General features: G+C 50.5%; 11 protein-coding genes across 11 annotated transcripts; 6 read left to right on the top strand and 5 right to left on the bottom strand.

Moving 5' to 3' along the window:
• Positions 1-390: 390 nt before the first annotated feature.
• Positions 391-2,052, bottom strand: Aspvir_002916 (flavin monoamine oxidase family protein; the record flags this gene model as incomplete). Its single annotated transcript, XM_043274509.1, has 1 exon — positions 391-2,052. One exon carries the CDS (start codon positions 2,050-2,052, stop codon positions 391-393), a length of 1,662 nt encoding a protein of 553 aa, XP_043130444.1.
• Positions 2,053-2,812: 760 nt separating this feature from the next.
• On the bottom strand, positions 2,813-4,189 carry Aspvir_002915 (NAD(P)/FAD-dependent oxidoreductase; the record flags this gene model as incomplete). The annotated part of the gene is made up of 1 exon (XM_043274508.1): positions 2,813-4,189. The coding sequence occupies one exon, from the start codon at positions 4,187-4,189 to the stop codon at positions 2,813-2,815; it is 1,377 nt and encodes a 458-aa protein (XP_043130443.1).
• Positions 4,190-5,035: 846 nt separating this feature from the next.
• Aspvir_002914 (VOC family protein) lies at positions 5,036-5,953 on the top strand (the record flags this gene model as incomplete). Its single annotated transcript, XM_043274507.1, has 1 exon — positions 5,036-5,953. The coding sequence occupies one exon, from the start codon at positions 5,036-5,038 to the stop codon at positions 5,951-5,953; it is 918 nt and encodes a 305-aa protein (XP_043130442.1).
• Positions 5,954-6,569: 616 nt separating this feature from the next.
• Positions 6,570-7,756, bottom strand: Aspvir_002913 (uncharacterized protein; the record flags this gene model as incomplete). The annotated part of the gene is made up of 3 exons (XM_043274506.1): positions 6,570-6,650; positions 6,724-7,375; positions 7,449-7,756. 3 exons carry the CDS (start codon positions 7,754-7,756, stop codon positions 6,570-6,572), a joined length of 1,041 nt encoding a protein of 346 aa, XP_043130441.1.
• A 1,221-nt stretch (positions 7,757-8,977) lies between these two features.
• Positions 8,978-10,766, top strand: Aspvir_002912 (Clr5 domain-containing protein; the record flags this gene model as incomplete). Its single annotated transcript, XM_043274505.1, has 2 exons — positions 8,978-9,228; positions 9,272-10,766. The coding sequence occupies 2 exons, from the start codon at positions 8,978-8,980 to the stop codon at positions 10,764-10,766; spliced, it is 1,746 nt and encodes a 581-aa protein (XP_043130440.1).
• Positions 10,767-11,501: 735 nt separating this feature from the next.
• On the top strand, positions 11,502-11,894 carry Aspvir_002911 (uncharacterized protein; the record flags this gene model as incomplete). The annotated part of the gene is made up of 2 exons (XM_043274504.1): positions 11,502-11,613; positions 11,686-11,894. 2 exons carry the CDS (start codon positions 11,502-11,504, stop codon positions 11,892-11,894), a joined length of 321 nt encoding a protein of 106 aa, XP_043130439.1.
• A 460-nt stretch (positions 11,895-12,354) lies between these two features.
• Aspvir_002910 (F-box protein) lies at positions 12,355-13,241 on the bottom strand (the record flags this gene model as incomplete). The annotated part of the gene is made up of 2 exons (XM_043274503.1): positions 12,355-12,717; positions 12,786-13,241. The coding sequence occupies 2 exons, from the start codon at positions 13,239-13,241 to the stop codon at positions 12,355-12,357; spliced, it is 819 nt and encodes a 272-aa protein (XP_043130438.1).
• A 594-nt stretch (positions 13,242-13,835) lies between these two features.
• Positions 13,836-14,895, top strand: Aspvir_002909 (NmrA/HSCARG family protein; the record flags this gene model as incomplete). The annotated part of the gene is made up of 3 exons (XM_043274502.1): positions 13,836-14,009; positions 14,073-14,493; positions 14,555-14,895. 3 exons carry the CDS (start codon positions 13,836-13,838, stop codon positions 14,893-14,895), a joined length of 936 nt encoding a protein of 311 aa, XP_043130437.1.
• A 1,231-nt stretch (positions 14,896-16,126) lies between these two features.
• Aspvir_002908 (uncharacterized protein) lies at positions 16,127-16,985 on the top strand (the record flags this gene model as incomplete). The annotated part of the gene is made up of 4 exons (XM_043274501.1): positions 16,127-16,130; positions 16,274-16,425; positions 16,479-16,573; positions 16,649-16,985. The coding sequence occupies 4 exons, from the start codon at positions 16,127-16,129 to the stop codon at positions 16,983-16,985; spliced, it is 588 nt and encodes a 195-aa protein (XP_043130436.1).
• Positions 16,986-17,391: 406 nt separating this feature from the next.
• Aspvir_002907 (transcription factor domain-containing protein) lies at positions 17,392-19,518 on the top strand (the record flags this gene model as incomplete). Its single annotated transcript, XM_043274500.1, has 5 exons — positions 17,392-17,475; positions 17,547-17,560; positions 17,774-17,995; positions 18,058-19,247; positions 19,307-19,518. 5 exons carry the CDS (start codon positions 17,392-17,394, stop codon positions 19,516-19,518), a joined length of 1,722 nt encoding a protein of 573 aa, XP_043130435.1.
• Positions 19,519-19,828: 310 nt separating this feature from the next.
• Aspvir_002906 (2,4,5-trihydroxytoluene oxygenase) lies at positions 19,829-20,914 on the bottom strand (the record flags this gene model as incomplete). The annotated part of the gene is made up of 1 exon (XM_043274499.1): positions 19,829-20,914. The coding sequence occupies one exon, from the start codon at positions 20,912-20,914 to the stop codon at positions 19,829-19,831; it is 1,086 nt and encodes a 361-aa protein (XP_043130434.1).
• Between the last annotated feature and the right edge of the window lie 1,080 nt (positions 20,915-21,994).

Raw genomic sequence — 21,994 nt, 5'->3', positions numbered from 1 at the left:
GTCACAATGTCCGTACCATGGAGCTTTCATCTATAGGGCCACGGTCTTTTTCTACCCTGCACGGCTGTTGTGACTGAGTACAAATACTCAAGTTTGCTTGAGCAGCGAGATGCTCCAGAACCTTAAGCGGTTTCAACCATGATTCCTTGGAATATAGTAACATGACTGGGTGCCTCGTACTAAATCCTCCGACCGTACAAAGGAAACTCCAATTGTATTATTCCACCTCCACATTCCGCGATACCAGACTTCCTCCATGCTTCCACATTAGCAGACGGACAACAGAGGCTGCCCAGGCAATGTTGTTGACAATCAGTGCTGAAAATGGGGAGACAGACCGCGCATGCAAGTAAGGTTGAAACTTTATCTCTGGAAAAGAGTACATCGATATTATTGCGAATGTTGCAACGATTTATCCGCTGCTCTCCAGCCGTCTAGCAGGGCGCCGTGAACCGTTGCAAAATGATCTCGAGAGCAATGTTCGCCAGCAAATCTCAGCACACCGCCCATTTCATTAATTATAGGCTCTTGGAGGGTCTCTCTATGCCTGAATTCAGATAGGCCAGTGATCATGTGGCTGTAGGCACCCCTTGAGTAAGGGTCTTGTGCCCACCGCGTGACATGTACAGCATCTGGCCGTGGCGGCTCAATGCCGAACCACTGGGTAAGAGTTCGATGGAACAGTCCACTAACGTCTTCGTCCTTCATTCCTTCGATTGCAGTAGCAGTATTGCAAGAGACAAAAGCGCAGAGGACAGGTTGACCTGTCAAGGTGTGAAGGTTTATGACCGGCAGTCGATACACATCGGGAGACACAGAGCCGTCGTGACCGACTGAGATACCGCTCAATTCTGATGCGAAGCCCAGAAATGAATCAGGCAAATCGTTCTCACCCCGAATCTCCGTTTGAATGAGTGCGTTCTTGATGACAGAGCTATAAGGTTCATAGTTCCACCATGGCCTAGTGTAGATTGCAAACACCTTATCAAGCGTGCCAAAGCCAAGACCTTCTATCGCCTCTTGCTTGTCGGCTGGTAAATTCGGCACAAACAGTGCGTTCGTGCCACTGTCTTTCAGCACACCCAAAGGTAATGTGCAGACCACTTCTCTCGCGGTAAAGTTTCCTCGGCTGGTTTCAATGACGATGGGGCTCCCGGTCCAGTCGACTCGCGTTACAACGGCTTCTAGCGCTATAGCGCCAGTCTCCACCAGTGGCTTGGCAATTTCGTCAATGATCGCGACATATCCGTCCTGGAGGAAGGCTTGTTCGCCCTCGAAATCGTCCACTGCGTATTCTAGGAGTCCGAGGCCAGGCTCGCTCTCGGGACGTCCGGGTTCCGTGGTTTGTGCAAGAAGCGGAGCAGCCTCCATACTTTCTATCCCTTGAAACAACGCGCCTAATGTGCGATGGCACTCTCTCGGCACAAGCTCAAATGCGTCTTGAAAAGCCTTTGTGCCCACCAGTGCTCGTAGGATGGACATGTGCTTTGCTGCTTTTGTCGGAATTGTAGCAGCGAGGTCTTGCACTTCGCCAATTGCGTTATGTAGGCATGACAAGATCAGTCCAGCCTCATGAGCAGGAATCGATAAGCCGCCATCGGAGTTTGTACTCGTAATTGCCGTTGCAGGGCATGTCCTGTGTGCTGCTCCATCCAGGCTGACTTCCTTCAAGCATCCTCCGGCGATCCCGCCATTCTTCCCGGTGAAATCGTGCTCTCCATTTGGTGCCTGGAACAAGACAGACCCTTTCATCGTTCTGTATCGCTTGTGTGGAAGAATGTCCATGAGTGGATTTGGTCTCTTTGTATTGCCGGTTCCATGGATCCAATTCGCGCCGGTGTCCAAGCGGCAGTCGTGAACATGAACAGAAGCTATACGGCCACCGATGCGGTCCCGTGCCTCTAGTATCTGTAGTCGATTGGCACCGCTCTCGGTGTTATTTGCCTGAAGCAGTCGGGATGCAAATGCGAGTCCCGCAATTCCTGCACCCAGAACGATCGTGTCGTAATGTCCCAGGTTCCCGGCTCCGGCTCCGGCTCTATCGACTGCCATGGCTGAGAGGTGTTTGTCGAGCAAGACCAACTACCAAGGGAGAATTGATGAGCCATGACGATGTTTATAAAGGTTTTGTAGCGTCCGAGGGAGCGACATCGGAGGAACGTGTGTGACCGGGGTAAGTGTACGAGGTCCCCCTGCTACGCGTATCTTGCCCCACCGTTGTCGCATATATCCCTGCTAAACCTACAGTGGAGTCAATTACCGGGATCTATGCGTTTCAGATGGAATATGTTGAAATACTTTTATTCTCACCTTGTTTATATAACCCTGCAGCAACACTGGAGCACTCGCCACTTAAAAGAGGCGCAAGCTAGGTCTGAGAAGGAGGGGCGTCGAGCTGGGCCCGCACTATGCTATGCCTTGGCGCGAAACAGTAAATTCAAAATTCATGCGTGGAACTTTGCTAGCGCAGGGTTATGCTGTAGGCTGTAGCTTTGTGGAGAGTCGGCTATACCTACTCACTCAAAAAGTGAGCACTCGTAGGTGTATTCGGATGCTACGGGCTCGTGTGTATCAACAAAGCCACATTATCTGACCACAACGTTCTGACAGGCGGCCTTCACTTGGTTTTACATTGTATTAAAAGTTGATTTGACGGGGGACTGAGCAAAACCATGAGCACCTTGGAAAAGATCCAAGACCGAGGAATCGGTACAGAATAGGTAGCTTCAATGTGTGTCGCAACCACCCGAGATGTCAGCAACAACCAAGACGAATGAAAATGCCGACAGGAGCAGCAAAGAAGCCATCATCATCACAGCCGTGTAGCAGTGTGCTTCCATCCTTCACAGTCGCGCAAGTCATACTTGAATCGCGCATTCCTCTGCTCCCTCTCCGGAAACTGACCAACACGATCTGGCCGCCAACGCCAGTAATCCTTCCATTTGGGATCCAGCGTTCCCTCCAGCGCCTGTACAACATACTTGCCAACATTGGTGAGGTTCTTGAATGAATACCCACTGCCGCCCGTAGCGATGAACAACGAGTCCGGCGCGGACTCATGATAATCTATGATCCAGTGATCGTCGTGTGTTTCCACGTCCCAGCACAACCTACTGCTCTCCACCTCGGCATCGCCAAACTCAGGCAAGATATACCGTGCAAACTCAAGCGTCTTCTGCCGTCCGACCCGCGGCTGTGTGTCTGTGGGGTGGTACGCCTGGTCGCGCGGCAGGCTTCGCACGCCCCAGTCGCACTCGGGCTCGGCCCAGCGCTCGCGGTTGACCATGGTGATGTCCATGGTGCAGATCTTGAAGATGCGGTCCTCGTTGGGCGGGAAGAAGTATCCTCGCCGCGTGATGGCGACCACGGGCAGGTCCTTGTACCGCAGGTATTGTTCCTCGGTCATGCGTATGTGAGTGACGGGGTATCCCACCGCGTGCAGCTGGTTCTTGAAGTCGAGCAACGTTTCCGAGTATGCCCCCACGGAGACGATGACTTTCTTGGCTTGCCAGATGGTCCGGTTTGCCGTGCGCACGCCAATGACGGTTGTGGGGTTGTGGGGGTCCCGGACGAAGCCCGTCACGGTCCCCGATTCACCTGCGATGAATTCGACTCCGAGTCTTTTGCATTCACGCTTTAGAACTAACATGGCATTGATGGACTCGACCCAGCCAGCGTTGCTGTTGTAGATGCCTCGGAAGGCTGCAGGAGCATCTGGCGTGCCAGATTCGTACCTTCCTTGCTGCCGTTGGCGTCGGTGATGGTCGTGCCCCATTGCTGGATACAATTTGAACATGTGCTCCCAGTCTGGTAGGTCGACGATTTGAGAGGGGTCGCCTAATGAGCGCGTATTGGAGACCGCTGTGTCAAAAGTCTTTGCCCTATCCTGGTCTAACGAGCCGTCGGTGCCATATAACCAGCCCGTCGGATGAAACACATCTTTCCAAAGCGGTTCTCGCCAGAACTGAATAGCTTCCTGCGACAGTATTGAGAAGTGGCCATCGACGTATTCAGTCCGGATGATCTTGTTGCGGTCGTAGCCTGCGGACGAAGGGGAAGGGACTTGCCATCGGTCGAGGACGCGGACATTGCTGTAACCTGCACGAGCGAGCCACCAGGCAGTAGACAACCCAAAGACACCTGCACCAACAATAATAATTGGAGTGGAGTGGCCGAAAGCTTCCGACATGTTGGATGTTGCCATTATCTCCAGGCACGTATCATGGGCACGGCAGAGACAAGCCGAATAACGCCAGTATGGTAATACTGGTACAGCCATTTTCTGCAAACTTGCTGCCTTTATAGTATATAACAAGCGCACCAGAGCCTCTTTGGCCAGCATGCGGCGGGGAACAATCCTTAGCTCAGGTGTTGGCGCTGAGGGGCCTCGTACCAGCTTGACTCATTGCCTGCCCCGGTTGTGCTGCACGCTCGAAGCTCCCCATCCTGCGTGACTAAAAGCTTAGGAATAATCCAAGGGCTTGCAAACGACATGCCTTGCCACTTTCCTCGCGTCGATTGGTGAGCATGCAGGGAACTTTGAACCCCTGCACCAAAGGAGGGGTAGTGGATGCCAACTGGCGAATCGAAGTAACCTGGCATATCGTCGCCTGCATAGTAAGCAGCTGCAGTCCTAAGTCGGCGAGGCAAAAACGAAAAGAAACGTAAAAGTTCCTTGCCCGATGATCAATTCACCGAGCAACAAAGGTCCTTCCTCCTCATCCGTGCTCGGGCCAAATCATGTGCTGATGATTCGAGAGCGACGACGTGTAATGACCAACGCTGGCAGAGCCCAAAGTTCCTGGCGTTCTCCCCTAAAGTTCTTCGGCCTTGCGCGTCTTGCAATAGCTGCCCAGCTACTGATCAGACATCTCCAACCAGGCGGCAATACTCGTTGGGAGTATCGACCAGATACTCTCCATTCGCGTCCTATTTAATAGGGCTTCTCGAGACCCCCATTTCCCTAAACTTCAACAAATAGTCCTCACAACACATCATTACACTCCACTATCAAGCGCAACGACAGGCCTGCACCATGACTTCGACACAACAAGATCATATTGTTCTCCTTGTCGATACCCCCTTCTTTGAAAACCTCCCCGCCTGGGTCACTGACAACTTCACCGTCACCCCCGGAGGCTACCACGATGGCCAACCATCGCGCAACAAATTAGTTATCTTCGCTGATGGCAGCTACCTGGAGTTCTTCAACTGGTACGACACACCACCGTCTCTGGACAACGAGAATTTGCCGATGAGATTCTGGGGGCCCAAAACCCCGGGCCTGATCGACTTTGCAATCACCGATACTACCCATTCGGCCGAGGAATCGGTCGAAACGGTCAACGAACGATTATCCCAGGAGCCCGAGAAAGACGCCGGTCTTGGTGTCAAATTCGGCAAGCCGATTGCGGGATCACGCAAGAAAGCCGACGGCGTGGAGATCAAGTGGAAGGTCACACGACCAGAATTCTCCAACGGTGACAAGACTCCTGGTCCAGAGCTTTTCGCCAACGGCAGAATCGACGTCCCATTCTTCTGCCACGATGTCACCCCGCGAACCGACAGGGTCCCAAGTCTGGACGAGGAGAAGACAACGCATCCTTGCGGCGCCATTGGCATAGCCGCCTGCGAGATCCTCGTGCCCAAGAACCTGCAGACCGAATATGCCCGCGTCTATTCCAAGATTCTAGGCTCGGACATTGAATTTGCCGCCGGGCAAAACGCGCATACCCTTGACATTGGTGTGCCCCAGGGATCTGCCCGTTCCACGGTAGTAGTGCGTGGTGCTGAGACTGAACATGACATCAAGCGCATGCAGGAGAGGGGGATTGGCTTCTCCGATCTTGTCATCGCCGTCAAGTCCGATGGCCCTGGCGACGAGATGAGGTGCCCATTAGGCTCCACGGGCATCGAGTCCACGATCTGGCTGGAAAAGTCAAAGGGGAATTAGTAACACGGTAGCGCGTATCTGCGTAGCTCGGGCGCTCTCGTCTTGTTTTGCTGCCCAATTTCGGAAAGCTTTCCAGCAAGGGGGAGACTAATTAGCGCGGGTGCCGTGGGCAGCGACATGATGTTATTTGACCGAATTATCTGAATTTGCTACCACAATTTGGCTCCTATCTTCAAACTCAGTTTGGCTTAGCACTTTCTTCCAGTAATAGTTCTAATTGGATCATCTCCCTCATTACGCTATCAATAGTAACCTATGAAATCGCACAAGGGAACATTCCCTGGGCCCGAGCCATAACTGTAGGAAGTAAACTTCAAACGCAGTTCCTATAAGTCCGACTCAAGCCCTTCGCGATGAAGATCCAAGGGGATCCAGTCTAAAAGTGAGCTTCCATTAATTGGAGAAAATAGCCAGAGTAATCGGCGTGAGGAGCTGTTGAAGCGCCCCCGCTGAAAGTGGAAAAAATGGTTGAAACCCTTGCGAGTCGCCAATAGCACAATCAAAGAAATCATCACATCAACCAAGTTCAATCAGTTCTTGGTGTATTTCTCCACCTCCACATTCCTCGACATGCTCCTTCACGCCGCCATATCCTGGTTTGATTTAGCGAAAGATACTAGACTGTGACACCGTTCTGCACTTCTAACGAATAGAAATCCGCATTCCCCAACAGATATTGATATGTGGCAGAGGTTAGCTTTCATATAGATCGGCCATGCAATCAACAGCTTACAGATATCATCGTTTGGGCCTTTCCAACGCGCACACACCCTGATTCCTGCCGCTTCAAATTGTTTTGCCATCTCTTCGGGTCCATATTTGAAACCTTCATAGCAGTCGATTTCATCGCCCTGGCGGAGTGTCACATCCCTCATCGGACAGGGGACGGTGTGCTTAGCTTGCAAGACGAATCGGTGCATCGTGGGGTTTTGTGTAAGCCTACGCACAAGAGTCCAATCCTCCTGTCGATACCAGTTGTCACCAAGGACATCGTTCGAGACTTCGAACCCTTGACGGATCAATTGCGTGAACAGGCCTTCTGCATCGTCGTACGATTTGCAGATCTTTTCCACGTCTTTAGTTCCGTCCATAGTCAGAAGGATCGTGTCATATTCATTGCGCAAGCCTGTCGAACACAGCCATTTGAGCCGTGCCACCGCATCCTCGAAATGATCATTACCGAGCATTGAGCCCAAGGAGAGGAACATCCTAGGCCGGTCGCCACAGTTACGATTCGCCCAGTCCACTCCGTCTTCAAACGTGCCCCATAGACCGGTGACACTGATGCTGGGAAGACTAGAGAGCTTGGTCTGTTCGATGGCTCGTTCAATCGATTTACGCGACAGATCGAGTGGGCAGTAAAGGACCGGCTTCTGCGTACGGTCAAGCTCTTCCAATAGCGGTTTGAGCTTACGGATATCTCTGCACTCTGTGGATTAGGCGACGCTCACAGAGCTGAAGACAGCTCTCTACTAGGGCATATCGGGACACATACCCGCAGCCGAGATCGATCAAAACACTATCCTTCTGGATCCATCTTGCCAGTTCTCCAGAATTCTCGACAAGCAAGGCTGCTTCGCCTCTTGTCTGGTAGTAGCTCGGCAAGTGCGTGATGCTCGCCCAAAGCTCGAGCCCTTTGTCGCCGTAGATGATTGGAGTGGGTAGGACTCTTTGGACATGACCTTCGAGGGTAGTGAAAGGTTCTTGACTCCAGAGGAGCTTTTTCTCCAGGAGTGCTTTGTTATAGGATTCTATCTTACCCCCACCGATGTCCAGAATTTGATTCATTTTCGTCCCATTCATACTTGTGGTGGTGGACTGATCGACAGACGTGTATACTGTCAAGACATTTGTTAGAATAAACGAATTTGGCTACTTGTTATTAAGTAACAGTGGCCTCTCGCTTTCTAGCGGAGTGGTTAAATTCTAACAACACCTATATTGACATGCGCAGTCGTTAGACCGTGAAGGCTACAATCGCAGAGCTTCAATTGTAGCTCATACTGACCAGCCTATCGCGTCCCACATAAACCCCCCCCCCCCGGCAATGGCGGCAGCGGCGGTAGGGATAGAATTGCCGGCATGCAGGCATGCAGGCATGCAGGGTGAAGAGGAGTAGTAGAGCCTCGTCCAGCATGTGGGCTCAGCACATCAAAACAACCTGACATAGAGTTTGCCTGTAAACACGGGGGTCAACGTGCAGCAGTAGCTGTTTTGAGTAGAAATAATATATCATCTGCCTGCAAAGCTGGGGGCTGATATGAAGTGGGAGCTGCAGCTCTTGGTCAGCAAAGCAAACAAGGACAGGGGATGCTATTATTTGTGGAATACCATATCATCTGCCAGCAAACCCGGGTGTTAATATGCAATAACAGCTGCAGTCCTTGCTCGGTGAGGCAAGAAAGGACAGGGGATGCTAGTCATTAGTAGAACTATCTATCATCTGCCAGCAATATCGGGAGACGATGTGCAGTACCAGCTGCAGTCCTTGGTCAACCAGGCAAAAAAGGACAGGGGATGCTAGCTATTAGTAGATTATAATATAACCTGCCAGCAAACCCCGTGTGTCAGTATGCAGTACTAGCTGCAGTCCATGGTCAGCGAGGCCAAAAAGAAAGCAATGGAGGACTCTCACCCTCAAGACGGGACGCTATCGTTGGTGGAGACGGCAAGGGTGAAAGTTCCCCGCATGAGTCCAGGCGAATCAAAGGCAAAGGCCAACCACAAGGCAAGGCGAGGCAAAGGGTAGGCCCGTATGCCCGTAAGCCCATGCAATCGTGAATTTCAGCCTCGCTGCAGACAATAATGACCGCGCTGCTCTGTTCAGGGTCACGTGCTATGTCAGCACCCATCTGCACAGCCCAGCATCTCCGCTTGTGAGGGAGGATAAGGGGGACATGCTTTCACAAAGAGCACACCAACACTGGAGTATCTCACCTTCACATATCTATCACATATCACAGCTATCAACCTGAGCGGATTTGTGCTTGTGGATGGGCACACCAGACGCTAAATGGCACCGCCATGCTCAACTCCGGGCACAACGCCAGTGATGCCAGCTCCCGTCTTGTGGGGCTCCGCGATGCCGACGAAACAATAGGCCTGACAACAGAAGGCCCACCGAAACTGAGCGCGCCCTCGGCACCGAAAGTATATGCCTTACCGACAGAATGGGAGCAGCACAAACAGAAGATCCGCCAGCTGTACCTGGATGAAAACAAGCCTTTGAGGGAAGTGATGGCTATTATGGATCGAGACCACGGACACTTCGGCAGGTATGGCTGGGAACGAGCTCTTGTCTTTAGCAGTCTCTAATAGTCGCACCAGCATCAAACAGTATAAGAACAAACTTCGAGAGTGGGGCTTCGATACAAAGTACAAGAGACATCAGACTTCTCGGAAGAGAATTAATAAGCGTCCCAGACGACAGTCCGCAGTAGCGGACCGATGGCTGGCTTCTCTGGCGACCGACCATTATTCCCAAGCTTCTGACGCTCGAGGCGCGGACGACCGGCTTTTTCAAGCTACTAATATTCCTTTTCAAGCTAGTAATGCTGGAAGCGCCTATACTCATCTTTTTGAAGCTCCCGATGCTTCAGACGCCGTCGACTACATCTTCCAAGCTCCCGATGCTCAAGACGCCGACGACCAAGCTGCTGATGTGGGACACGCCAATACCCCGAATACTGCGCGCCAGGTTTCGGCAGACAATGAGGAGAACTGGCAGCTTTCTTTGCCTTTCAGACAGTCCCTCGCATTATCTCAGGCTGTCGGAGTACGATCGGGTAGATCGGCCACGCCACCAATATCCATTGCGGAACGAATCTTTTCGTTGGCTCAACGGCACATTGAGACCTCTTTCACTTACGGCGTCTGGAAGGTGGATAGCAGTAATGTCTGCACGAGCATGACATGTACCAAAGAGGAGATGGACTTGCCCGAGACTTATTTCGATCTGGTACGCTCTGCTGTCTTGCTATTTGAGCAAGGGTCGACAATCGAAGGGCACCATGTCGTGTCCAAAGCATTCGCTTTAGTCAAACCCATCCTCAAGAGTGGGAACGTTCGAGCCCTCAACTTCTTCTGGACATCTCTGGTATTCCTCGTTCAGTTTGACCAAGTGAATATCGTTGTCAGCCTGATCAGGTATATCTACGAAATGGCCAAGGTGGTGCTCCACCCTGAGCATCCCGTCGTGCACATGTTCAAGCTTCTTACTCAAATAGATGTATTGGAGCTCGAATCTCTTGTGCACAACACTTGGCAGATCACCGCCGACGCTTTCCAGAAGGAACTGCCAAAGCTGGATCCGGAGTACGTTCGCCACCAATGCGATCTCATCTTCCGCATGTACGGCACACGGGATGCCGCCACCGCTGAGCGACGCCTCCGTCAGCTACTCAAGGACTGCGAGGATACGGCACGGACACTGGAGGTCAGTCACCTGACAGTCCTTAATGCGCTCGGGTACAACTTTATGAATTCCAAAGACTGGGTGCAGGCCGTCAATATCGGCCAGAAACTTGAGGAGCGTGCTCGGCTCGCGCAGGATATTAATCTGCTTGTCTACCAAATTGGAGGCATGGAGATCCAGGCGCGGGCCTTCAAAGAATTGAAATTGATCATGCCAGCGGTAAAATGCCTGAAGCAGGCGACGCCGTTGATTGCGGAGCAGTGGGGAAGTAACGACCCCTGGCGCATCGAGCTTATGGTTCTGCAGCAGAAATGGCTTCGCGAGAACGGGGAAATTAAGGCAGCGGATGACTTGAAAGCGGAGATTAAGAGTATCACCGAAAGAATTGATACAGACTAGCATGTACAGGACTTGGCCTTGTAGCTGGGAGTGGCTTCGCCGTGAGCTTTTTTCTTAAGGTGATTGTGAAATAGGTAGTCACGAAACTGCAAATGCACAAATTTCCTGATCTCGGCACTCTCTAGGTGCCTGTTCCATTGCACTCGTAACATCTAGATACTGATGCTGCTGTGGTGAATGTCGCAGAGCTGTTAGTTGGCAGGAAACGTCCCAGCGGCTAAATCAGCAGTCCACCAAGCTTCGACGCCAAAGGTCTCGCCTTGGACGCACACGAAAAATCCACCCAAAGTTCCCGCCCTGTCCTGCTTTTGGTGACGTCGCATCAGCCTATCTTATTAGAGGAGAGTAGCCGAGGCGAACACATGGCTCAATCACCAAGCTCCCGCCGATCATGGGGTTTATTCAGGTCCCATGCAGACAACACCACAAATGCCCCCTTTCCCTAGCCACTGGTGGCCGTGCAATCACAGCTTAACAGGAGTCGCGGAAGGCTACTGTGAGCGCAAGTGATTTGGCTGATGGAAAGTTCCAACACTCATTCCTATCTCTGAAGATCCCATATAACACCAAAAGTTCACGCATTATTGAAGGCAGATATCAGAGCGGCAGTGTTATTTCGCGTGCCATCGTGGCTGCGCCAACGCTATATATTTTGCGTGATGTCCACTCCATCAATTTCCAGCTTCCACAGAATCGAGATATAACAGTCGCCCAAATGTTGCCTGCGCTGAAACCATGGCTGTATCAATCGATTTCATCGTTGGCCTGATCTTCAACCTCATGAGCCTAATCACCAGCCTCATCACCATGTGGCAGACTCAGAAAATGTTAGCTATGAAGCAATGTCGTAAGTTCATTCCAACCTTGAAGACAGGCAAAACTTGCAGGCATTTAACCTGGTCCTGACATTAATGTATAGCACAATATGCCTCGTTGAACGATATCGAAGCGGATGGACCTTCCCAAGTCAATGCTCCAATCACCGAAAAAGCGCCCGTCACTTCAAGAGGAGAGAAAGAAAGAACGGAACATCCACCTTCCATTGCCTCTGACCTAACGAAGCCGCCCAAAGCCATCGTTAGAGAGAAATTGTACGATTCAGACTCGGGCAGTGTGGTTGAAACTTGAGACATGGCAGATTATCCTGTATCTATCTCTTTTTGCTTCGTCTTCGGCTTCTTACAAGAGATATTGCCATCAATGGATCGAGATCTTTTGCTCTGAATTGCCCATCCTCCTTACTAGCCAATATTGTTTCAGCTTGCTTTGACAAGACACGTCGGAGCGATGGGACCAGTCGGTCACAACCCAAAGGAGCAGCCATATAGGGCTCCATATTTCTCGGTAGAAGTTGTCTCATAGGTTACTAGGAGAAACTGGTCCTCTGATCTCAGGTATTTCCAGACTTCTTAGCAGCCACGTCCCTCACAGATACAGTAGATATGCAATATCAAGACGTGGCGGATGGCTGGGCCACTATGCAAATCTGGTGGATGTCGGTCGCAAAGCTTGAGAGAAACCAGTCATAGATGTCTTAGGTTACCGCAGTCTGTAGCCAACCAACAAAATAAGAAAACAGGATAAGGGTCTATTCCCACCAGTCGGAATGGCTCCATTCTTCGGTCTTCCCCAAACGCCTAGGCTGGATCCCCAACTCCCTGTACACAGCTTTAATCCGATCCATCGCCTTTATATCCTCTGGTGTCTCATCGTCATCAGAATCATAGCACTGAGTAATATGGGAACGGAGGGAGACAACGATATCAGAATCGACCGTCTTTCCCGTTAGATGTTCCATCTCCTTCCATACTGATAGGCCGTGCTGTGGGATTCGTTTCCACCATATGATATGCTTCAGGCGACATGTCGCAAAGGGGACATCGTCATCGAACACCAGCGCCTCAAAAAAGTCACCCATGCGCAAGCCATCTGTAAATCCTCTTGGGTCTTCCTGTGCCGGTTGATTAGTTCCTGAATCTATAATCTAACGGGGCCGCCTGTTCTTCAGGATCTGCCTACCGGAACCTCAAAGGATGTATGCGCGAAACCATATCCACTAGTCGAGTAGATGTAGACCTCAAATTTGCACACTGGGGGCTGTTGGACCAGCATCCGTCGCCAGCTTGCTTCTGGTCGTAGATACGCGGCTAGCTTGGAGGAACTTTTCATCATGTCGAAGGTGGCGAGGGCGGGTTTATCGTACTCATAATCGTCTTCCGGGTTGTCGGGGTCGGTAAGTTTGAAAAGGGCTGGGAATGCTTCTACCAATAAGGGATTTTGCACTTTGTCCTGGTCAGGTGTATTTTCTATATGTGTAAAATATAGCGCTTTTTGTATAGGCAACGAGTCTCGGATCATGCTCCACCAGGAGCGGCATGTTCGTTGAATGCAAAGGAGTGTGCGCATGTCCAGGTTGAGGAGAATCATCTCGAGTATTTCGGGGATCCCGAAGGGTACATGTGTTGAGGAGGCCATCTTTGATTGCAATGCGGTGGTATAAGGTTGGCTTGCTAGTAGTTTATTAGGGATAATAATGAAGCACTAAATAATAGTGTTGTTATCCGTGAGGACCGTGAGTCATGAATACATTAGGTTGCCAATAGTGCAGAGTCATGTCTTTCGCTAAGAGATATGATTCGTCCACCTGCTGAGATATGCTTGAGTTTGTCAATGAAGACTACAGTCAGTCATGCAACTAAGTTATAGACCTCATTAACTATAGGTAGGAGAGTTACTACTGTAGGTGATGATCTAATCCATAGCTTAGCTCTGCCCCGCAGACCCACGGAACCCGCCACAAGTTGGTGATTAATAATATACAGGATGTTCGCTTGATTCGGAGGCCGAGCTGACTACGCAAGCCACAGGTCTGCTCCTCGGCGGTGCCAACACCGAGTCGTGGCAAACATTTGTCATGGCCAGGCTGATGAGGGCAATGTCAAGTCATCTATACCTTCAGAACAGATGATAAAAGGGCGACATTATCCTTAGGAAACATATCCCTCAACAAGATCTTCAATTCCCAACAACTCGACTTTCATCGTCTATCATAGCTATCAATCCATCAAAATGTCCAAAATCCTCACGGTCTTCGGCGCGACAGGCAAACAAGGCGGTTCCGTCATCCGCACAATCCTGCAGGATGCAAAGCTCTCCCAGGATTTCAAGATCCGCGGTATCACCCGTGACGCCACGAAGCCGGCAGCTCAAGCACTGTCCCAGCAAGGCGTTGAATTGAGAAATGTATGCATTTCCCACCCACCAGACCAAACACTGGAAGCAGAAACAATACTGACCATCTCCAAGGCCGATATKAACTCTAAGGAGTCTCTCGTCCAGGCACTGCAAGGCAGTCACTCGGTCTTCCTTGTGACCACGCCAGCCTGGGGCGCCGCCGGTTCAGAAGCGGAACTGGTGCATGGCAAGAACGCGGCCGACGCAGCAAAGGAAACTGGCGTCCAGCATCTGATCTTCTCCTCCTTGCTCAATGTCACCGAGACATCCGGCGGTCGGCTGAAACATGTACCCCATTTCGACCAGAAAGCGCAGGTCGAGCAATACATCCGGTCCATTGGTGTGCCTGCTACCTTTGTGCTGCCGGGGTATTTCATGAGCAATTATCCCGAAATGGGTATGCTGCGCAAGGGCGAGGACGGCGTCTACACCCTGGCGTACCCTGTGAGTCAGAATGCCACGTTTCCACTGGTCGACATCGAGAACGATATGGGTAGGTGACAACTATCTGCGAGGAGAGTGCACTGGAATAGCGAGACTGATGATTTGCATAGGCAAATACGTCGCCGCGGCGTTGAAGAATCCTTCCGACTCCCTCGGTGCGCAGATCCTCGTCGCCGAAGACTACTACACCCCTACTCGAATCCTCAAGGAGTTCGAGGAGGTTACCGGACAGAAAGCTCGATTTGTTCAGGTGGATTCCGATACTTATAAGAGCTTTATGCCCGGTCCTATTGGCGAAGAGATGCTGGAGAATCACCTCTTCATTGAGAATCCCGGTTACTACAACGGCAGGGATTTGAAAGAGAGCAATGACTGGCTCGAGAAGGCTGGGTATCAGCCAACGAGCTGGAGAGATTTCTTGGTGCGTAACAAGGCCGCATTTCTTCAGTAGTGAGTGATTGGTTTGTCAAGTGGTGGTGTGTAGAAACAATGAGTGGCAGGTGGAGTGAATCTAATATGAACTGAGTTTAACCCAAATCACTGGATGATCGCCCAATTGCTGAGTTTCTGGGGCTTGAAGAAATGAGCATGTATCACAATCGTATCTTTATGTTTGATTCCATGTTATTTAGGCAATCCTGCACAGCTCTGTCAGGGTATGCTACCGCTCTATATCAAAATATATAAGTATTATGTTACTCCTGAAAGATAATTATTAGCGCGACTATTGCAAAACTACGCTGAAGACTACACTGACGAAACTAGAGAGCTCCTTAGACATTCGGATTTCTGATATGCAGCTGGATGGTAGGTGCCCCTTTTAAGTATGTTGGAGACAGACACCATATCGCGTGAGTGTATCTGGCATGTGTGATTCGTGCGACATGAAGCTCTCAATTCTGGAATCTACCGAAGGATGGGTGCTCAAATCTCCTAGACAACATTTTATCTTTGGCTTACTCCAGGAAATGGGAAAGTCGCTAAACTTGAAGATTGTCTCCAAATCTTTCGGAACATCGCAGTGGCCCCGCGGAGGAATTTATATACCTAGCTGGGCAACTGGCAAACCATCCTCCATGTGAGACTGGACAACGTCTTCCATGGCATTAATGCTTGTGGAGTAGATTCTATATCCCCCGTGCTTTTCTTGCCGGGCCTTTCTTGTTCCCTTCCAGTGTCATTCCGGCCGAGGTTAACTGGTCAGCCTGACTACAATAAAGAACCTTCGCTCGTGTAACTTGCAATATCCACTGCTTCTGGTGCCTAATTATTTGACCTTGGATTCAAGATAGTTAAAATAAATAAACGCGCCGCTTTCCCTAGCTGACCGTGGCTTTATAGGTGGTAGCAATGCACGGTACAGACGAAAGAAGAACAGTTGTCATCACAGGGTGCGAATACCCTGTCACTCTGCCTCTTTCTCCGGGTTGCCAGTTGCTGAACATTATGAATATGTTTTAGATGCTCCCCTGGAGGAATAGGCTACTCGCTTTGCTGTGCCTTTCAAGCAAAGGGGCTCCGTGTGTTTGCGACAGCGAGAAGACTTGAAGACTTCGCCAGTCTAGAAGCCAAAGGAATTGAGACGTTAGCACTAACAGTCGACGATCCGCAAAGTGTACTGCAATGCTATGCCGAGGTCGAGAGGCGCGTAGGTTCCAGAGGGCTGGACTACCTGGTCAACAATGCGTATGTGAACATCCGCGAGCTCCTCATTTCCTGTTGTCATTCAAGGCTGACCGTTCGCAACGCAGTGGTCGAAGTAAGAGCGCTGACTACTATGAGCATTTGTACTTTTGCTCTTCATATACCTACCGATCTTCTGCCTCCAGACTATACGGTCCCTGCAATGGAGGTTGACTTGCTGGAAGCCCGGCAGATTTTCGAGACGAACTTCTTCGCGGTGATATTGATGTGTCAAACATTTCTACTGCTGCTCCTGCGAGCCAAGGGGACAATTGTGCAAATTGGATCAGTATCTGGGGTAAGCACGGCAGCCATGGACCTATAGCTAAGAGACTATGTTGACTGCTGTAGGTGATGCCATACGTCTTTGGTTCCGTTTACAACGCATCCAAAGCAGCTTTACATTCATTGAGCGACACTATGCGTATCGAACTGGCTCCATTTGGGTAAGTTTTCACTGTCCTCTTGGAACTCGCGTCTTGTGCCAGATTGAAATCTCATACTGTGATGCCTGTCTACAGAGTTAAAGTCACCACAGTCATTACAGGAGGTGTCCAGTCGCGAATTGCTCGGGAGGATCGCCAACTGGCGCCAGATTCCCTTTATAATGGCATATTGCCGGAGTACAATCGCCGCGTTCAACACAGTCAGGAAGGTGCAATGAGCCGCGATGCTTACGCGAAGAGTGTCGTTGAGCACATAGTCCGATATTCCTGTTCGCGATCGTCCAAGAAATGGCTGTGGGAAGGAAATAAGAGCAAGTTGATACAGTTCCTCGTTGGGGGGTGGCTTTGGTTTGGTCTTTTTGATTGGATGTTTTCGCGTATGTTTCATTTGAAGAAGTTGAAGAGGGATTGATCCGCTTGCTTGACAGGCTGGCTTTGATGCTTGGCAATCTTCTAGCCTAGCCTCAAAAAAGGAATGTCTCTGTGATTGTCTTTGTATGTATGAACGTAGAATAAGGTAATTTAGCATTCCCATAGCAATGCTGAATGCAGCGTCGAAGTTTGTCCGCGGAGGAACTCGATGATCGGTTCTGCCCAATGAGAGAGGCTGCAATGAGTGGATCCGGCAAGTGGCAACAACTTTATTTTAAATCATCCGATTGGCTAGTTTTGGTCGGTAGTTATACGTCACGTGATTACGTCCTGCTGTCTATCTCCGCAAGGCAACGTTTTGCAGCCACAAACACATCGTCTAGTACCAGAGTTCTGAACATGCAGCAATTTGTTTTAGATCAGGCACAAGGGAGACCATCGTAATAATGTCTCCAGATGCCTCTAGCCGGTCTGACGCGACAGTAGCTCACGAACAGGTCTCGCAGGGTCCTGGGGCTAGCAACTTGCAAGTATGTGACAAATGCATTTCGTCAGTGGTTCCGTCCATACCCCGGATTTCGGCCTGACTAACCCTTTTTAGGCGAAAAGTAAAGTGTGAGTGCCTGATTGAAGAGTCTGGTATGAGAAATCGTCATTCAAACCCATTGAAGGTGATTTGAAACGACCGGTTTGCTCTCAATGTCATGAAGGAGGTTTTGCATGCATTTATTCGGCCTCTAAGAAGAAGCCAGGTCCAGCCAGAGGAACAAGAAAGGCAGCAAGGCGCACTGCCAAGTCCCCAGCAAATGCCGCTCATTCACTCGTCAGTCCTGAGCACGACAATGGCGAGCACATGTCTTCATTCTTTCCCGATATCTTTGTTGCTTCTCCGGCGACAGGATTGCAGTTGGATACTGATGCTGGCTTCTCAACGGGCGATAGCACCTCACAGACTCAGTCTCTCCTTTCAGGGTTAACACCGCTTGTTCCTCCAGCGGGGCCACCTGTGTCCTCGGAGCTGGGGATTTCCCCAGAGATGCAGGCGAAGCTGTAAGTCCTGCCGCCTACCATTCTTGTCTCCGAATTGACACCATTGCTTCAACCTATGCTAGGATCCATGACTTCTTTGACTTTGTCCATTATTCCATCCCATTATTCCGGAAAGAAGACTTTCTCCGGCAGTACGAGGACGGATCGATCAACCGTTCTCTGCTGCTTACTGTCCTAGCTGTCACGGCAAAGTCTCTCGGCCTACCTCACGGTTGGCAGGTAGCCAATATCGAGACGACCGACCCGTTGAATGGCCCGACCCAGCCGGCCCTTTTGCTGGACGCGTTCCGGCAAAGCTGCTTGCTCGCATTTTATCGTTTCCACCAGGGTCATGGTGGGGATGCATGGGACTATATCAGTTGCCTCTCGCGCAAAGCCCTGCGATTAGGTCTGCATCAGCTGGATTCCACTGATCGATACAACTCGTTTGGCGACATCTTGGCAAGTTCAGCCAACCTGGAAGAATGGAGATATGTTTGGTGGTGTATCTACTGCTTGGACTCCTACTCGAACACTACGGCAGCCACCTTCTTCGTCCTGGAAAAGGAGAGCATACAGACCGCCTTGGTGGCTACTTCTCTGGAGGGTTCAGGCGATGGCCGCATTGGCAGTCCTGTGACTCAATTTCTGCCCACAGATACCAGGGACCTGTGGCGCATCTCGGCGGAAATGGGAGCTCTCAGTACCCCTTCCTCGTATTTTAACATGCATATCGTCACAACAACTCTCCTAAGAGAAGCAGCGTCTATTTTTCGGTTAAGGAGGCAGAACGCTTCAGAAAGTCTTCGGGAGCGACGATCTCAATTCGGAGATCATCTCTCAGCAGTGGTGCTTTCCTTGCCTCCACAGTTTCTCCGCGAAGCTCGCAACGCTTTTTCCAATGAATCTAGTGTAGACCATCATGCGCGGCTTGTCTGTCTACTTCATCTGCACGCGGCACGACTTTTGAACACAATCACGTTCGATCTGTCGGACGATGCGGCGTGGATGACGTCGTGGGAGCGATCGCTGGCCCTTTCCGAGGACATTGTGGATATCATCAGAGAATGGGACAGCCGGTACTGTTCGACTGTCGATCCAGCCATTTGTCTCATTGTATTCTGTACCTTGATTCTACTCTACCTACATGAAATGCACGAGGCCATGCCTGGAGTGCCTGCCCTTTCCGAGAGACTCCAGGCAGAGAAGAACATACTGCTGTTGTTTTTGGAACAATTTGCCCGAATCTGGGCCCTTCCGAGGTCACTCAAAGGTGGGTCCACAATATTTACTTTGATTTCATTTTCTTCCAACATGGCTGACTTCTACCAGCGTCGTTCGAGAAATTCACTAGTGTTGTCCATGGTCCACTCTCCTCCTACGACATTGGCCAGCTGCTGATACAAGTGCCTGGGCCCTTTCGGCCATGGAGGGGACTCCTTGGTCTCGCACCAAATCCGCGGGACCCGTTGCTTACTCCACAGGAATCCGGAATTGACCTTTCTGGGCTTGATTTCTCGTTCGACTTTTTCTCCCCTTTATGACGCGTATGTTCCAGGTGTCGAATTGCCATCAACCGTATATCTCCTTGCTACACCTTTGCCGGTGGCGTTCCTTCACCAGCCGACAACACACTTACATATCATCGGAACAGACTCAACAAGAGATAACCGGATGATACTTGCTTCTTACATCTGATGACGAACTTCGGAGAAACGTTCACAAATACCACGACCCAATGATGGAGCAAGTATGGGACAACGCGTACATTATACATCAATATAATAATATTACATGCCAGCCAACATGACCTTAGACCAGAACAGTCCTATACCTCACCATAATGATCCCATCCTATCTTGCCTTATTATCCCCAAAATCCTTGGGCACCTCAGGTCCCCATATGGACAATGGCCCGACAGGTTCCCTCCGGGTGAGATTATTCTCATTCACCACGTCTCCGTCCGCGTAATGCTCGATCTTGAACCCACTGCTATCATACCAATAATCAAAAATCTGACTCCCCAGGATATGTCGCCCCACACCCCAAACCGACTTCCACCTTTTTTTGGCAAGATACCGGTGCCCCATCAGCTGCTCGTCAAAGTCCGCCACCTCGAACGAGCTGTGATGGAGGTACATTTCCCAAACATTCGGCGGGGCCCGCTGCAGGAACATACTATGGTGGTCGGAATACTCAGCCCCCAGATCCAGATGCATGAAGCTCAGGACGTCCACGTGCGGAAACTGCGGCAGGTTGAGGATATCCGAGTGCACGAAGTTGAAATTCGAGGTGTAGAAGTCCAGCTCGGTGTCGAGCTCGCGACACACGTACCCGTAGTGGCCGAGCTTGTGCACCAGTGCGGAGGCCTCGCGGTACCGCTGGAACTGGCCGAGCCGTTTCTTCTGGAAGGGTGTGTTGTACGGCCCTTGCGACTCGTGTGTCGCGGAGGGGGGCTGCTCAGTTGACGTGTCGACGCTGCGCTCGGTTTGCGCGTACACGACATGGAAGAAGGTGCCGTTCGGTCGGGCGAAGGTTATCAGCTTGCCACCGCCGGGGGCCTCGTCGATGTCTTTCACGACGGCGCCTGGGAGCTCTGAGGCTTTGTTGAAGTTGGCCTCGTCCTTGGCTACCCAGGCGCCGCCTAGGAACCGTGATCGGCCGGTCTGGCTCTGCGAGGCGACGTAGACGTATGGGTCTTTGCCGTAGCCGCGGTAGTAGATGGTGTCTCCCTTACGTTCTGCGGGTATGAAGCCAAAGTCCTTGGCGAATTTGTCGAATTTCTCCAGGTCTTTGTGTTCGAAGTAGACGTGTGCGATGCGAGATAGTTGGACTTTGGATGGGTTGTTGGTCACTGTATGGATTGAGGACGGTGGGAGGATCCAGTCCTGCCATGATTTGGGCAGACGGGCAATCACGTCGAGGATAAATAGAGACATTGCTCTTTTGGAATTGCGATAGTTGCTTTTTAGCAATGCCCTGTGATATTTAGGCCTGATAGATGCAAGCTAAGCTGTATCGTTTCGTTCAATCCTGGAATGATGCTAGATAAAAGTGACAAGAACTCTCTTATTTCCAGATTATATCTGGGTAAGTCGAGACAAGTAAGATCTGTTAACCTCGCCATCGCATGTGTTCCCGCGGGAGAATTCCCAAAAGTGTCGGACCAAAGACTCGCCGCGACACAACTTCAGAGGTCCCTAACTATACACACCCCGTGATTTACACACCATGCAAAATGTTAAAGTGTTTAAGCCTAGTATCAAATAATTGCAGACCATTTTACACTATACTTTCCTAGCAGTGACCGTTTCATCTCTGCATTTCCAGTTCTCAAATGAATACCAATGTGGTTATTATTAGTGGTGGCCTGTCAGGCCTGACTCTAGGGCTTGCTTTAGTGAGACATCAGGTTAAGGTGATTATATATCTTATATTATCACAGTTATTAAAGGAAGTCAAACTAATTCTGTTTAAGTCCATTATTCTTGAGAAATAGCATGATATCACCCAGGACCCCTAAGGAGTCATACTCACAGGTGATGCTCTTCAGAGTCTATGGATACTAGGACTAGGGAAGCACATCTCCTTAATAGGACAGGGTAGGTACTATATTCTGGCCTTCAGTCATTTTCAGAATTAGTAGCTAATATTACCTACCTAGTAGAGCTGCACTCCCTTGATTTTCACATAACTACCTATCAAAACAAACCTTTCTATAAAACTATGCTTAACTCAGATGTGCTCAAACATGCTCTGCTGAGCACCATCTTGCAGAGCTAACTATGGCTGGGTAAGATTCCTAAGCACTGAACCTCATATAATTTATGATGGATCAAGTCTGACTAATTGCACAGAGTATTTCCTTAGGTAATTGGTGGCCTCCTCAGAGTATTGCACCCTCCAATCATCCTGTGAGGTTATTGGACGCGATGAGCACGCGAACAGAGTGACTATCCACTATCTTAATAGCAATAAAACACCTAGCCAAATCCACGCCGCCTGGCTGGTCAGGGCGG

The sequence above is a fragment of the Aspergillus viridinutans genome (genome assembly GCF_018404265.1).
Source record: "Aspergillus viridinutans IFM 47045 DNA, scaffold_13, whole genome shotgun sequence".
NCBI lineage: Eukaryota > Fungi > Ascomycota > Eurotiomycetes > Eurotiales > Aspergillaceae > Aspergillus > Aspergillus viridinutans.
The sequence above is the reverse complement of the archived record's forward strand: the minus strand, read 5'-3'. Positions and strand labels throughout refer to the sequence as shown.